General features: G+C 37.8%; 3 protein-coding genes and 1 long non-coding RNA gene across 6 annotated transcripts; 3 read left to right on the top strand and 1 right to left on the bottom strand.

Annotated features, from left to right (window-relative positions):
• Positions 1-371: 371 nt before the first annotated feature.
• On the top strand, positions 372-1148 carry LOC144563586 (F-box/FBD/LRR-repeat protein At2g04230-like). The gene has a single exon (XM_078313073.1). The coding sequence runs from the start codon at positions 372-374 to the stop codon at positions 1146-1148; it is 777 nt and encodes a 258-aa protein (XP_078169199.1).
• Positions 1149-4741: 3593 nt separating this feature from the next.
• Positions 4742-5474, top strand: LOC144563730 (uncharacterized). The gene is made up of 2 exons (XR_013514401.1): positions 4742-4903; positions 5105-5474. It is a non-coding gene; the product is annotated as an uncharacterized LOC144563730 (long non-coding RNA).
• A 2032-nt stretch (positions 5475-7506) lies between these two features.
• LOC144563585 (protein LURP-one-related 5-like) lies at positions 7507-8478 on the bottom strand. Its single transcript, XM_078313072.1, has 2 exons — positions 8239-8478; positions 7507-7797 (listed from the first exon to the last, which is right to left on the bottom strand). The coding sequence occupies exons 1-2, from the start codon at positions 8476-8478 to the stop codon at positions 7507-7509; spliced, it is 531 nt and encodes a 176-aa protein (XP_078169198.1).
• An 847-nt stretch (positions 8479-9325) lies between these two features.
• On the top strand, positions 9326-14052 carry LOC144562795 (RNA polymerase II transcription mediator). Of its 3 annotated transcripts, none has more exons than XM_078312086.1 (9): positions 9326-9518; positions 10243-10397; positions 10508-10718; positions 10816-10929; positions 11141-11226; positions 11305-11710; positions 11801-12259; positions 12388-12687; positions 13628-14052. In XM_078312086.1, the coding sequence occupies exons 2-9, from the start codon at positions 10297-10299 to the stop codon at positions 13952-13954; spliced, it is 2004 nt and encodes a 667-aa protein (XP_078168212.1). In that variant the 5' UTR covers positions 9326-9518; positions 10243-10296; the 3' UTR covers positions 13955-14052. The 3 variants fall into 3 exon arrangements, with proteins under 3 accessions (XP_078168212.1, XP_078168214.1, XP_078168213.1); XM_078312088.1 differs by having other exon boundaries at positions 9349-9518; positions 10151-10397; XM_078312087.1 differs by lacking the exon at positions 9326-9518 and having other exon boundaries at positions 9876-10397.
• Positions 14053-14599: the final 547 nt, after the last annotated feature.

The following is a 14599-nucleotide window of genomic DNA, read 5'->3' as shown; positions in this document are numbered from 1 at the left end:
GTGTGAAAACAACACAACATTTCGAAAATAAAAAAATAATTAATTAAGGGTTTTATCCTAAAATAGCGAGTTTCAAGCGGTGCCATAAGCTCTTGTCTTTTTTCGAAAAGATATAGATTAATTTCGAAAATAACATTTTAAAAGAAATTGAGATGTATCAGACTTTTTAATAAAAAGAAAAGATAAATTTTATTCTTATGATCACACTTTTTCCAGTCAACCCTTTTTCCCGAAGCCGGAGCGCGGGAAAACGCAGCGGGAGCGGAAGTAAAATCTAGATTCTCAAATTAGCACGCAGTTTGTGTTTTTCTTCAAAACCCTCTTCCCCTTCGTTCTTCCAATCAACCCTTTTTCCCGCTAAGGCCACTGCCATGGCGAACTCTAAAACAAATTCAAACCAAATTGACCGTCTCTCCAATCTCCCCTACGCATTGCTCCTCACAATCCTCTCATTCCTACCCACTCACATTGCTGCTCGCACTTCCGTTCTCTGCCGCTCCTTCCGCCACCTCTGGGAGGCCTCTCCTTCCCTTGCGTTCATCAGCGAAGACCTTCCTTACCCCCAACCTGAGAAAGACAACTTCGTTGCCATGGCCGAACGTGCGCTATTCTGTCGCAATCCCAACCACTCCCTCCACAGCTTACGCCTCGAAATCTCCCGTTGTGACCGACGAAATGCCTCATTTCTTTGTTCCTTACTTACCAAGGCCCGCTGCCTCGAGTTGCATCACCTCACTATCAATGGTTTCTGGAATGCAGATTTCTCAAATATCCTTCCCATTATCTTTACCATGAACTCTCTGAGGTCCCTCTCGATTGATCGTGTACCTGCTTTGGAATATGGCCTATCATATCGGGACTATCCAAAATTTAAGTTTCCTTCTAGAATCACTTTAACCTGCCTGAGAAGTCTTTCCCTTGAATTGTTTAGGACTTACCTGCCTGATCTCAACCCACTTTTCTCCCAGTTGTGCTCCTTGGAAGATTTAAATCTTGATATAAAGCATCCGCTTGGGCTTAGCATTTCCTCCCAGACAATAAAAAAACTCAAACTGATTCTTAGCTTCAGTTGTCGAGAATTTTATGATGTGGTGTTGTCTCTTCCTTCATTGAACTCACTTCACTTGGAAACTCAGCACAGCGTTTGAAGTCTGTCTAATATCCATGGAGATGTTCCTTTGTTGAGAAAAGCTACGATCTTGATTGGGAAGATGTAAGTGCTGTTGCTGGTGTCACACCCCAAATCCCCGGGGTCTGACAGCCTGCCGCGTGTATAAATCAAGCGTCACATATACACGCGAGGCAGTGGATCTTTTATATGCATTACCAATATTCTCAGTCGCTGCGTCCGTGTAATGAACCTGAAAATAATCGGGAGGGTGGGGGTGAGAATAAATTCCCAGTGCGAAATTTGCTACAGTTTAGATTATTGGACTTGCAATCAAACTCTATATTCAAAAATGAAACCCAAACAATAACAATGCAAACAGATATATATATAAACATAAATAACAGAATGCCAGTGCTCGACAACAATTTATCAACCTGAAACACAGTTCACGGAATTTCCAAGATGAATTTCAAACACAACATATATTTTGGCTTAACTCAATTCAATAACTCAATTCAATAGGGCTTGTAGCAATTACAGATGTTCTTTCGAGCTGAACCATTATCAAACCCACATCTGTAGGGTTACAGACGCCTACAGATGGCCAACCAAGCTGGACCCTTTATCTGACACCCATCTGCAATCGCTTGGCTTAACAGTTTATTAAGGTCTGGTTTGAATCATATAAAGAAAATCCTCTCTGGAATCATTCCAATAGTCGTAATATTCAATTGACCTTTCAAATGCATTAACACGTAGGAGAATGCCACCGAGCCATAGACGTTACACATGTCACCCACGATTTCCAATCACATCTCATAACATAATCACCCTCCCTCGTCCCAACCGGTACTGAGAATATCGAGGGCCGTTCACCTAAGGCCATTAGGATCCTGGGAATCCAAGTCAGCATACAGCCCGACTTGGCAAATTCATTGGATCCAAATGCTTAACTTCGTAAATCCATTCACATACATATCAAATCAAATCGTGGTGACTTTCAATCAAATCAGATAATAATCGATCGACACAACCTACAACCATACCAGCATGCAAATCACTCAAGTCACATCAATTCGAGTTTAATTTGATTGGGCTATGCAAATGCTTTACACAATTCAGATGCAATCAATGATATTCAACATGACAAACGAATACACAGTTTAATTCCTGAAAATAAAGTATCAAACAAGTCCAAGAATCCCGCACCTTATTATGACGAGCGTACCGCTTAGTTACGGATCGGGCGTCTCGAATTACCTCGCGATATCTGGCTCGACTGAGCCTACACCTATATTATACGATTACTTGGTTTAGTTCGGTTACATTCTCAAAACTTAAATTCCAAAAGCCGTCTTTCCATTCGTCAATTCTTTTATACCTTTCGGCTCATTTATAACCATTTTAATTCAAGTCCAATTTACTAAGGCTCAAAACAATCAACCATTTCAATTTAATTCAAGTATAGCCCAACAGCAATGTCACGGCTATCATTCCATATAGATTCACATGGTTCTTTAATTCTTTGATTTGTGCATTCATACTCTTGTAAAAATATTTCTCAAGTTGACTCGGGATCAGGCTTTGGCAGGTTCACTGGTACAGTGTGTAATACGCTTTAATAAACACCATGTAGTATAAAACCATGAAGACTTTGTTATATATATGTTTTTATTCAGAAACCAATTCATTTTATATCAGTAAAAGAAGCATTCAATTAAACTAGATATTACTACACAACCCACAAGACAGATACATACGTTTGTACCGAATAATCCAATTCATATAATTTCACATATGGCCGGCCACCATTTCAAACAAATCATTTCTTACATTTTAGTCCCTTTAATTCATACAAATCACCATGGTTCTATATTTTACAATTCCGACCATTAATAAAAATCATTTTGCAATATAACCCCTTATACTTAATTTACTCGAGCAATTCGATCGAGTCGGGAAAATCAACAACCCGTACTCGAAACTAACAAATTCACATCCTACGACATTAATCAATTCATCAAGACACAAATCAAGAATTTTAGAAATTAACCGAAAGAGAAAATGTCGAAACAAGTGATCGGTTCCGAGGGTTTCGCCTCGCCTCGCGGCCATCTCACTCGAGCACAAGCAAGCACCATAGCAGCACCAAGGCAGCACCTAGCCACCACCAGAACAGCATCAAGCCAACACCAGCATGGCACCAAGCCAACCCCGAGGCAGCACCACGCCAACACCAGCACGGCTCCAAGCAAGCACCAAGGCAGCACCACGCCAACACCAACACGGCGCCAAGTGAGCACCGGGACAGCACCAATCAAACCGAGGCAGCCCATATCCTCAACCCTAGAAACTAGGGTTTCATGGGAGGGGAGGGGGGCAGAAACCGAGAGAGAGAGGGGGCGGGCCGTGGCTCTCACGGGCAGAGAGGAAGAGATGAGAGATCAGAGACGGGTCCGGTGGGGTTCGCCGGCGACGGAAGAGGGGGCGGAGAGGGGGGGGCGGAGCCCCTCTGTTTTCTTTCTTTGGCATAGAAGAGAGGAGAGGGGAGGGGGTCTCACGGACAGGGAGGGAGAGGAGAGAAAGAGAGAAAGGTTTTATTATTTTGACTGCTTTAAGATTCGTGCTTAACATATCTAAACGGCTTGAGATTTTCCAAAAAGTCACGCAAATATGAGATATCTCAGAGGTGAATTAATTTGAGGGTGGACCCGAACTCAAAATTTGATTTGGTTAATTCCAATTCTTTAATATAAAACAAGCCTTGAGATTGGTGCTAGATGAAAAAAATGAACGTTTGAGATTTTCCAAGAAAAACAAATATATATACATAAATGTATATGGTGCAAAGTCATTCCGACAGGAATCAAAGGAATGTTAATTATGAATTATTCTCTTGTATAACTTCGAATTCAAGTTTTGTAAATTTGTAACTATGTTCGCACATAAAATTCGTATATTTATTTCTCAATTTGAGATTCGAATAATTTGATTTTTCCTTTTATATAATTATATATATTCAATTTTAGAATTCGAATAATTCGATCTCCTTTTTTTCTAAAAATTCAAAGGAATTGTAACGGATTTTCTAAGTTTCTAATTTACCGAATAATAATAATTTTATTCCTAGTGCTATATTTTACTTTATTTCTAAATCTCTAAATTTTATTATACATAATTTCATACATTATTTATATTACGAAATTTTAGTTTCGTTTTAGTCGGTCAGAAAATTTCTGAACGATTGTTAAGTTAATTAAACTTTTTATTTAAGCCAAATGATCGATTTATCAATTTAATCATGTTTTAAAATTTCGGAATGTAACAGCTGGTCTGCTGAATTGGATCTCACATGTGGAAGAGCTAAGACTGCATGCAAAAGAGAAGAGGGTAATAAACTTTTACCTCTTAAATTTATTGTTGCACATGTCATTTATGTTTTCTTTGTGCACCACTGGTGTGAGTTGATCTTCAAATTTAAATTTAGAGTGGTTTTGTCATGATATGTCAGATATGCGTCAGATATTGGTATCACAACTTCATATGATTACTTGGTAACGTATGGGACAATTGAAGGTTGGTGCTTTACATGGATATTCTTGACATGTGTAATTTTTACAGGATGTAACAGACCCAATTCCTATCTTGTTGGAATATGGAAAGGATGTGCCAAAATTTTCTAATTTGAAGCACTTGGATGTGATCGTTTGCTTTCACGAGCATAATTTTGAAGCTGTCATCAGGATGCTCCATAATTGTCCTGTTCTGGAATCACTGAAACTGTTTCATGAGGTGCACAAATTTTTTTTTTATTTGTACCTATTTGTCTAGAGTTTCATTATATGTGCTATCATATGAACGGGTGACGATTCTTTGATGAGAATAATCTTTTTAAGTTGCTGATGTGGCAAGATTGCACCTATAATAGGAAATGATATAGGTAATGGAACCTATACACTATTTTCTATCTTCTCTTTACCCCTAATACTTCAGAAAAGGAGGATGAGAGATGCAGGATCAAAGCTACCACGTAATGTTGATGGTAATTACCGGTATGCAATTTTCAAAAATCTCCATTCGGAGGTGGATAAGAAAGCATTCATGAAGTTGATGAGTATGGATTATAAAGCATTCAGGTGGTAAGCTCGTAACTTCGACTTGCATAGTCCTGCTAAATGAAATCGTTTTCATTGTTTTGCTTGTATTGATTATTTTTGTTGGAGCTAAATATCCTAGCTGTGTTGTTTTCACATGGTTCTAATTATGTCTGAAGCATGTTGATAAAAGCAATACTACAAGTGTTTTTGTTTTTGGCTCACTCCTATGTAAAGTTAGACTCAATTTGGGCATACATGCATGTTGATGTGGGATGCTTTTGCTTTTTCTTATTGTTGTGTTGGTCCTTGGTGATATTTATTTCTCTTAGACAAAATTATATATCAACTTATATTTCTGCTAATTTAACTCAGTTGAAGTTTCACTTTTAACAGTTTAACAAGATATACCAAAACAAAGGAGAAAGAACAAAAAAAAAAGAGAACAAAAAGGATGAAATTCTTAACATTTGAGTACTGTTTCAATCATTCAATTTACACTGACAAAGAAATAGTATGATTTCAGTCATTCTGAAGATGCTGATAAACTTTGAGGGAAGATTTAGGTAAGTTAATACTGACTGAGAACTTCTCTCTTGTACAGTTTTCTTAACTAACAATACAAGTACATCACAAACACAACCTTGATTTCAAAACTTTTTTGTGAGCTTGTTTCCTAACTACTCTCCATTTTGATTCCCGATTTCAACATGTCTAGTTTGTTTACAGCTATTCCTGTTGACTTTGTTTTGGTATAATGATGACCATGTTCTATTTAAAAGTGTATTAGTGAGGGTGGTCAGTGAATTTACAGCTACTTTATCAATTTCCATGTATCAGTATTAATACTTGTACAGTACTAATGCTGAACTGGTAACACATTGGTATTAGTTTTTTTTTTTTTTTCTTTTCCTTTTTCCCACATTGTACTCTCTATTGTCTTAATTGAATATAGTTTATGTTTTGTTAGTCTTAAATTTGAATTCTGGTTGGCTTCAATTTAGAATGGTAGAGGTGCTTGTAATTGTAGTTGTTTAGTATTAATTGTTTCATTCTTTGTCCAGTTGTAATTTTATGTTTTTGGTTGTCCAGTTGTAATTTAATTATTTTTTCCAAACGTCTATTTACTTGGCTTTTTTTTATTCATGATACCTCTTTTGGATTATTTCTTTTTAAGAATTCAGCATAACTGTTGGAGATATTCCATCTGGGGACAAATAGCAAAACTGGGTGCCCTTTTGCAAATTGTAATTTGCAACATTTTTACTCTTTCCCTGTTCCATTTATTATTAAACTAGCAACTAGATAAAGGATGAAACAATTAATACTTGATAAAGGTTGGAATTTTGAGTCAGTTGGGACATAGTAATTGATAAAGGTTAATATGAGACTGTACTGACATGGTTGGAACTTAAACACTGATTGGGTCTCAGTTGGGAATTGATTGGCAATTAAATTATGCAAGACTAAGCAATCTAATGTTTTGCTTTACCAATTGCAATCCTTAAATAGTCTCTGAATGGTCCTTGCTTTTTAGACTAGAGGATTTTTGTAAAAGCAACCTTTCTGAGTTCAAACATCAAGTTATATACAATGCCTCTAAGTTTGAACCTTTCTATGGTCCAAGCAGTTGAGAAGCTATCCAACTGAGTCTGGTAAAATATCATTCTGTTCAACCCATATTGCACTACTTGTATAAATAGAAGTTCAATAAGATGTGTTGGATTTATTAAATGGTATGTCCGTTATGGAAAATCCAAATCCAATATCTGACCCGTTATGAATAGATGCCAACCCTTTATGAAGAGGTGCATTGGTTTTATATAAACCATCCGTATATCTCTCTCTCAATTAATTAGTACAAAAACGTATGAATAGTGACTGCCAAAATAGAGAGAAAAGATAGAGAGCACCAAGAAGCACTCTGCTAATACTTGAAGGTCTTAGGTCGTGGAAAACGCAAGATTTCCGACCGGGTTCGGTTTGTAATTTCTTGCATAACCAGTGATACTGCTGCACTCGCAACATCCGCTTCCGCACGAAGATTAACAGAGTAATTTGTAAGTTCTATCCGTTAATTAACAAGATGGAACACTGATTATCTTAATTGCTATACTTTTTTTTTTGTTCAAGCTCACTCATGCTATAATTTTTATTAGGAAACTCTTATTACATTATTAATCTCCTTATGTATGTTCATTAATTATGAGCATGTCAATATAAAGATTGAAAGATAATCCTTTTGTCAAGAACCTATAAAGAGGGGGAAAAAAGAAAGAAAATGAGTAAATATTGAAGGCTTTAGCGTAATCGATCCATTACAATCACAAAAGCCATCACCATGCTGCAATTGAATCTAGGCTGAATAACAAGACTAAACACATCATTTCCTAGTAACACGGAGGATGTTTCGCCGATCGTTTTTCTAGAAATTTGTGCCACCTCCTCCCTTTTGCTGTTGTAAATTTTGCAGTTTCTTCTTTCAAAGCAGCCTTCAATTCTGAAACCTGGCACTAGCTTTGGTTTGTTATTATCTGCTGATGTTTTTACAAGTACCTCTGCTTTATCAACGTTTTGGAGCATTGAGTATCGCTTCATTGAGAATAGTTTTGAGTTTGGTTACTTGTTAAAAAGGCACTCTTCAACTCCGTACACATTCCATCTGTCGTGCATGCTCATAATCTATGACCAATATTATATATGTAGCATAAGAAATTATGAACGAGGCATGTCACAAATAAAGTCAATTCATAAAAATATATCCTTCTTTTACTGAACCTCTTGAACTTATCATATGAGATAGCTATTCAATGCATCAATATATAGTATAGCTTAATTATGGTATATTGTTTACTAAAAAAATTTTATAAAACAAAAAATCCAGAGCAAGCACCTCTGATTGAATCTCAAAACCAAAGGCAACCAATATACACCTATTTAACAGCAATGCTGATAAACTTTGTCAAAATTGAAAAATCCCTAATGAAATGTCCATTTATTTTTCCTGAAATATATCTACGTAGCATCACATACCCGAGGCCGTAAACAGATGAGAGCCTTCCCATTTCCATCCATGAGCACAATCTCTTTGGTCAAATACTTTTGCTTTCTTGAGTAGTTATCAACACGAAAATCTAACTGCCCGGAATTGTCGTACACCGAGAAACCATAGGTTCCTTGAAACCCCATACTCGATTTTTGCCACACCGTGAAGACCCTCGGTTTGTCGACATTTTTCAATGTTTCTTTGCTCTCTGTGTGCTGCACTTGCATCTTACTCAACAGTCTGTATTCTGTAGAGAGAGAGGGAGAAGACGGAGAGGTGGTTCAATTATTGGCTTAGATTTGGTGACCAGTGTATGGTTATATATATATATATACACACACTTATTATATGCGTTGCTACCTTTACTTGGTCGATCGTATATTATTTTTTATTATTGTCCGGCTTAGCACGTTGCTTCCTCAATTAATGGAAAATCACATTATTATGACACTTTATGATGGGTATGATCTCGTTGGATGTGATGAATCAAGATCATCTCCAGTTGTATGAAAAAAGACACTGAAATTCAAAATTCTTCTAGTAAGCACTCAATTATATATATTGGTGGTGCATTTTAATATGATTTCAAACTTAGCTATAATTAATGGTGCTTTTGTAAAGTTCATGACTCTAATATTGCAAAAATGTTAGAATATATTAATTAGTTGGATTGTGCGAATTTCAGTAGTGAAAAACAAGTTTTGACAACTTTAGAATGTACTAAAATTTATATTTATTTCTAAAAATCTCAAATTAAATATATAATCTAGTATCTGCGACCGCTTTTTGGGACCGTATCCTCCCAGAGTCCCAGGTAGCTGACTCAACACAATTGAAACGGACGGCTCAGATTTACTCTCAGCCGGTCGGGATTCGGGATTACAGAAGGGGCAGGATTATTTGTGCTTTGAGATGCGTGCCAACCCCTGAACTCACATCCTCTGAGATATCTCATATTTTGCGTGAAATTATGGAAAATCTGAAACGTTCAAATGTGTTCTACACGAATCTCAAAGCAAAAATAATAGAATAGACACCGGACACGGCGGTCACGCAAAATATGAGATATCTCAGAAACGCACTCCCAAACCCAGACCCGACCGACCCGTGCTTCTCGCGACTCAGCAATCCCCTGCCGGAGCACAACCCCCGTCCCCATCGGTAGCCGATTCGCGACCTCGTCGTCAAGTATAAGCTCAAAACCTCTATCCTCTCGTTCGCCTTTCCGATAGACTTTCTCCGTTTGAACCCCATCTGATTGTTCCAGGTACTACTGCTACTACTACTTGACTCCTAGTTAGTTAATCTTCACTACATGCTGCTATTATGTGTTAGTGTTTCTCTGATTTTTGAGTAATGATAAATGTGGTTGAGGTTTCAATTAGACTTTCTGGGGTTTGATTTGGATTGGAGTAGAAAATTCTGTGTTTTGCTCAAAATGTGACTAATGCTTCCCTTTCTATTGAACCCTTTTTTTTTAGCACAAGGCATGGCATTACTATATTGATGATGAAAGTTACAATTGAAGAATATTCTTTGCAATTATGTCATTCACCTTTCCATCTATTGCTTCGTAACCCTAGTTTAGCTTTTGTAAATACTTTTCTTATTAATGAAATGTTAGCTACATAAAGTTGTCTAACCTTAAACAAAAGCAGAAGGATTGCTCCATCTCATTCTCTGTGATTCCGTCCCTATTCTTTACCATCAGTCGAAGAGTTTCCAGTTCCCTTATCCCTACACTAGGACATCCTCCATGAATTTCAATTTGTTGTGTTGTCTGATAATTTTAATTTGCTTCATTGCTGTTCGATTGGTAACCAATTCATTGTGTGCTCTCTCTGGGTGTTGCTACGATACAAGTGTTGGATTTGATTTTGCCATTTTACACTTTAACAGGAGCTAAGACAGAGAGTACATACAACACAGACTGGTAGAGATCAATAAAGTCCTACAAATAAGTACAGTTTTGTTTCTTTATTTTTATGCAGGATTGGATATTTTAGATCGCGTAGGTAAGGAAACATAATCAGAATAAAGAAAGCATGGAAGTGGAGAGAAGTAAGAGGATGAGGATTGATGTTGACAAGCTGCCCATGAAGCGCCTTCATGCCATCGACGAGATTGGCAACGAGCAGTTCCCCCTGTAAGTGCGCTTTTGCTTCTTTCATTTACCCTCTTTCTTTTTGTCCACCCCGGTTTTCATCATAGCTCGTATATCCAATCTGGTGCTCATGTATGAATTTCTTTATTCAGGGACAAAAGCAATGAAGAACAACGTCTCTCTGCCATACACCGCATCGATTTCTCGGTGCTGGTGGAGAAGGAGAATGAAAAAGAGAAAGAAAAAAACGAGAAGGAGCTCAGTAAAAGCAAGGACGGGCAGCAGCAAACATGGCAGGGTCTGATAGAGAACCTGCAACAAGCCCAGCATGAGTTATCTGTCATCCTTGATCTCATTTCCACTGTAACTATTTTGTAATTATTGGAAATAAAAACTTCTCTTCAGATAGGTGGATTATTCTGACATGGATTGACCAGTCGGTTTGCTGGTTTTGATATAGGTCGAGGCCAATGATATGGTGGCAGTAGCAGGGATGCAGAGACCAAAACCATTGCCCAATGAAGCTCTTGCTGACTTCGCTGTATCTGCCGCAACTAAAGTTCAGTGTCTCCGGGTAGTTTCTCACACCGCATCATCAATTTCATGTCCTTTGTTTTACTATTATCCATTGCCTTTAAAACGCATATAGTATTGTGCATTCTTCTCAGTGATGAATTGAAGGATGTACCATCAGCAATTTGACATGTGCTTAATTTATATGCATCAGCTATCAAAGGGATGGTGCTTGTGCATTTAGTTTGATTTTGTTCTTTATCCTTTCGCAGCATCTGGGAAAGTACTTCAAGCAGTCTTCTAAGGCAATGGAGCAGCAAGTTTCAATGGAAGCGAGATTCTATGGTTCACTCATCAGGTTATTTTTTAATCTCTAAGTTTGCACCCCATCCTGTTTAAATTGAAGCAAGCTAACTGGTACTGAACTAATTCACAGATTGCAGCAGAACTGGAAAGTGAAAAGGCAGCGTGTCGGAGGAAATGAGGGCTTCACCTTTGATCTGTTTGATAGCAGCTTTTCATCAGCGTCAGATGCAACTGCGATGACTCGGCCATCACATATGTCTACAATCAGTATCGATCGAGACACTTCTGGCATGCTAGCCATTCATTTGCCTCAAAAATCATACCATACTCTTTCCCTCAGATTTCTTGGGGATGACGATTCATCAACTTGCCGAATAAAGAGCAACACCTCTGAAAAGAAAGCTTCTAGCTCAGGGTCTGGCATGGCTTGGCAATCCACATCTAAAGAGTCCCCAATGGATGAAGATGTTAATAGCTGCATCGAAACAACACATTCAATTCTCAGAGATATTCACAGATCCCTGTTTGAAGAAAAGGTATGCACTTGTTTGCTCGCACACTGTTTGTTGTAATCTTCATTTTTGGTACTTCGAGTGATTGGTGCAACTAACTGCTTAATGGATCAGGTGTTTGACATGGTGAACCGGGAGGCATACAATAGCCAGTCATCTCAAGGGATAAATGTGACTGGGATGCGACAAGACCTTTTGCAGCTGGTGATTGGTCAAGATAATTCATTGTGTATCTCGCTTGTTTTGTCTGAAGCTGAGAGGGAAAACAAAGAAAAAGGCAAAGACGACTCGTACAATGAAGATAGCAGCGAAATGTTTTCCAGTTCTGCCCTTGTTCCTATTTCTCTTCCCACTGATGACAAGAACGGTCCTTCTAGAAGCTCTAGTAAGCTCGCTCTTTCCTCCAATCCGGTACTCAGCTTACAAATTTACCTGCAATCTATTTTCCATCAAGAGGCTCTTTTAAAGGCAAAGGAGGGGCGTGGCAGCAGCGGTTCTCTATTGGCTCATTTCTGCATGACAGCCGCTCACAGGGTCTTTTCTAACAAGGTTCTCTCCATTTTGGAAAATCTGGTACTATCTGTTCTCCTTTTCTCTTTTATTTTTTACAAATGAACCAAATTTATTTCTACTTTTAATATCTTTAAAGAAATAAAATAAAAAGGAATTTAGAACTGCTTTTGTGTACTGTTCTTGTACAGGTTAGCAGAGTACCATATGTTGAATTAGTGTCGCTCCCCACATGGCATTCTCGAACCTCTTCATGGAATTTACGGTTGAAAGTGCCCGAAGCATCATCAGTTGTTGATGGTGGGTCCCAGAAGCAAACAAGAAGGTCCCAGTTCCTGACGAACGTGGTGATAAAGGATGGACAGATTAGTTTGAGGGGGCAGAGCTCTGCTACGGTTGTTGCCTCTTTTACTGGTGATGCTGCCGAACCCCACTCTGTCAATGCTTACAGCTGCGATTTGGAGGATTTCCCCATGTTCATTCTCCACCAGGTTATTTTTGTATCTCTGCCCCTTCTTTCTGTTAAGTTAAATTTGCTTGATCTTGTTGAATTTTCAATAGAATGAAACCCCACAATGTAGAACCGCGGGCTTAGTGCAGAGTTCAACTCTCGAGAATAGCATCTAAAAGATTCTGGGGGTGTATCAGAGCCCGTTAATAATAATTAAAAAATAAAATAAAGACCACAATCTTGTTGAAGAATTGTAAACAAAGTAAAGTCCTCATGTAATTACACATTTTTCTTTATACCATTAGCTAGACTTTGCACTGTTTTTATTGTGCGTTAGCAACATAACTAATTATAACAACATAGTTAATCATAAAATTCCGAGAAAATTAATCTTACAACTGTAAATGAGGCTACATATTGTGCTTTATACTTTTTTGGTTTTTTTTTTTTAAAAAAGCTTGACAGCGGCTGTCACATTTTTATATTAAAGCAACATTAATTCAGTTAACATCAGATACAGCTAACAAATTTGCACGTGCTATGAATATATCGAACTATTCTAGTGCATTATAACCTAGCAGTATTTAGTCCACAGTGCAACTTCTCCCATGATTCTTCGAGCCAGCAAATTGGCCTGTACCCGGTGATCTCCAAAAACAACTGCATTTCACTGTTTCCATACGTGCCAGCACACACTCATGAACCTCGCTGTCCATATTTTCTTTCCATTGATACCCAGAGCCCTTGGATTGGTTATTTCACTGGGATGTTTTCATTCGGGGACCAATTTGAACCTCTTCTGCAAATGTAGGGACTTCAATAAAATAAAAAGGAAAAAGATAAAAACGGGGCTTCATAGCAAGCTACAGTTAAAAACACCTGTAGTAAGCTTTTCTTTGATTCATCAGAAGTATCTATCTTGGTCTAGATCGAGGGGGCTGTTTATTAATTAATTACTATTTGTGGGATTAATGGGGCAGGTGGCGAGTCAGGTGATCCAATGGCTGCACGAGGAAGCACTGGTAGTGGGCATGAAAACAAGCATGGACATGCTGTCCTTGAAAATGAACCTGGAGCAAGGGGACATCCTCAGCCTCCTGGCCCGTGTCGACCCTGATGATGCCTCCGCTTGTATTTCTTGGGTCCTCGCCATGCTACCTTCTGGTACTGAGGATGCCGTTACCTTTTCTTTTAACCAAACTGACTCAGAAAATACCAGGTTAAAGTCTTTAGGATCTCTTTCTCTGGAATCTTTGCATTCAGTGCTTATGGATCTAGCAAATATCTGTGGGGACAGTACCATCTGATGCTGAAATTTGTTTCTCCTCTTGCATCTGTACTTTGAGCATTGCTAACTGTTGTTTTCTTTCAACTTGTTATTTATAGATGGCCAACTATTTCCCCCGTAGCTCTTGACTTGACATAATTTTTTTCCCTCTTTGTTTATTATATTTCGTGATACCTGGAGTGGCAAGTTCTTTTATCTATGCCTAGTGAACGGTTGAGAAGGCTCTGAAATGATACAAAAAGATCCTCAACTCTCTTTAGGTTTCCTGCTGATTAAATTTTCTCATTTTTGAGGATTTCTCTATAGGTTTTTTAAATGTTGTTTTCCACAAAAAAAGAATAACCAATCAAAGCCAAATTTAACTACAGCAATAAATAGTTATTTCTTTATAAATTAATCAAGATTAAATAATCTTGAAATTTGAAATTTCCTTCCCAAAGGAAACTATTTCATAAGATTTTTCATGGCACTATGTGATTCCCATGTTTTTGTTCTCCAACGGAACATCCTTTGCAGCCAATAGAACCCAAGTATAAAAAACAAACAATGGAACAAATAATACAATTTCTTCACAAACTTATACAAGTATACAATATTTGCTCAATTATAGTTGAGAAACCATGAAGTTTGCTCGATTTTATGAGCTACTGTTTATTTTATTTTA

Source organism: Carex rostrata, chromosome 12, assembly GCF_964058835.1.
Source record: "Carex rostrata chromosome 12, lpCarRost1.2, whole genome shotgun sequence".
Classification (NCBI taxonomy): domain Eukaryota; kingdom Viridiplantae; phylum Streptophyta; class Magnoliopsida; order Poales; family Cyperaceae; genus Carex; species Carex rostrata.
This window is presented reverse-complemented; position numbering and strand designations above follow the sequence as displayed.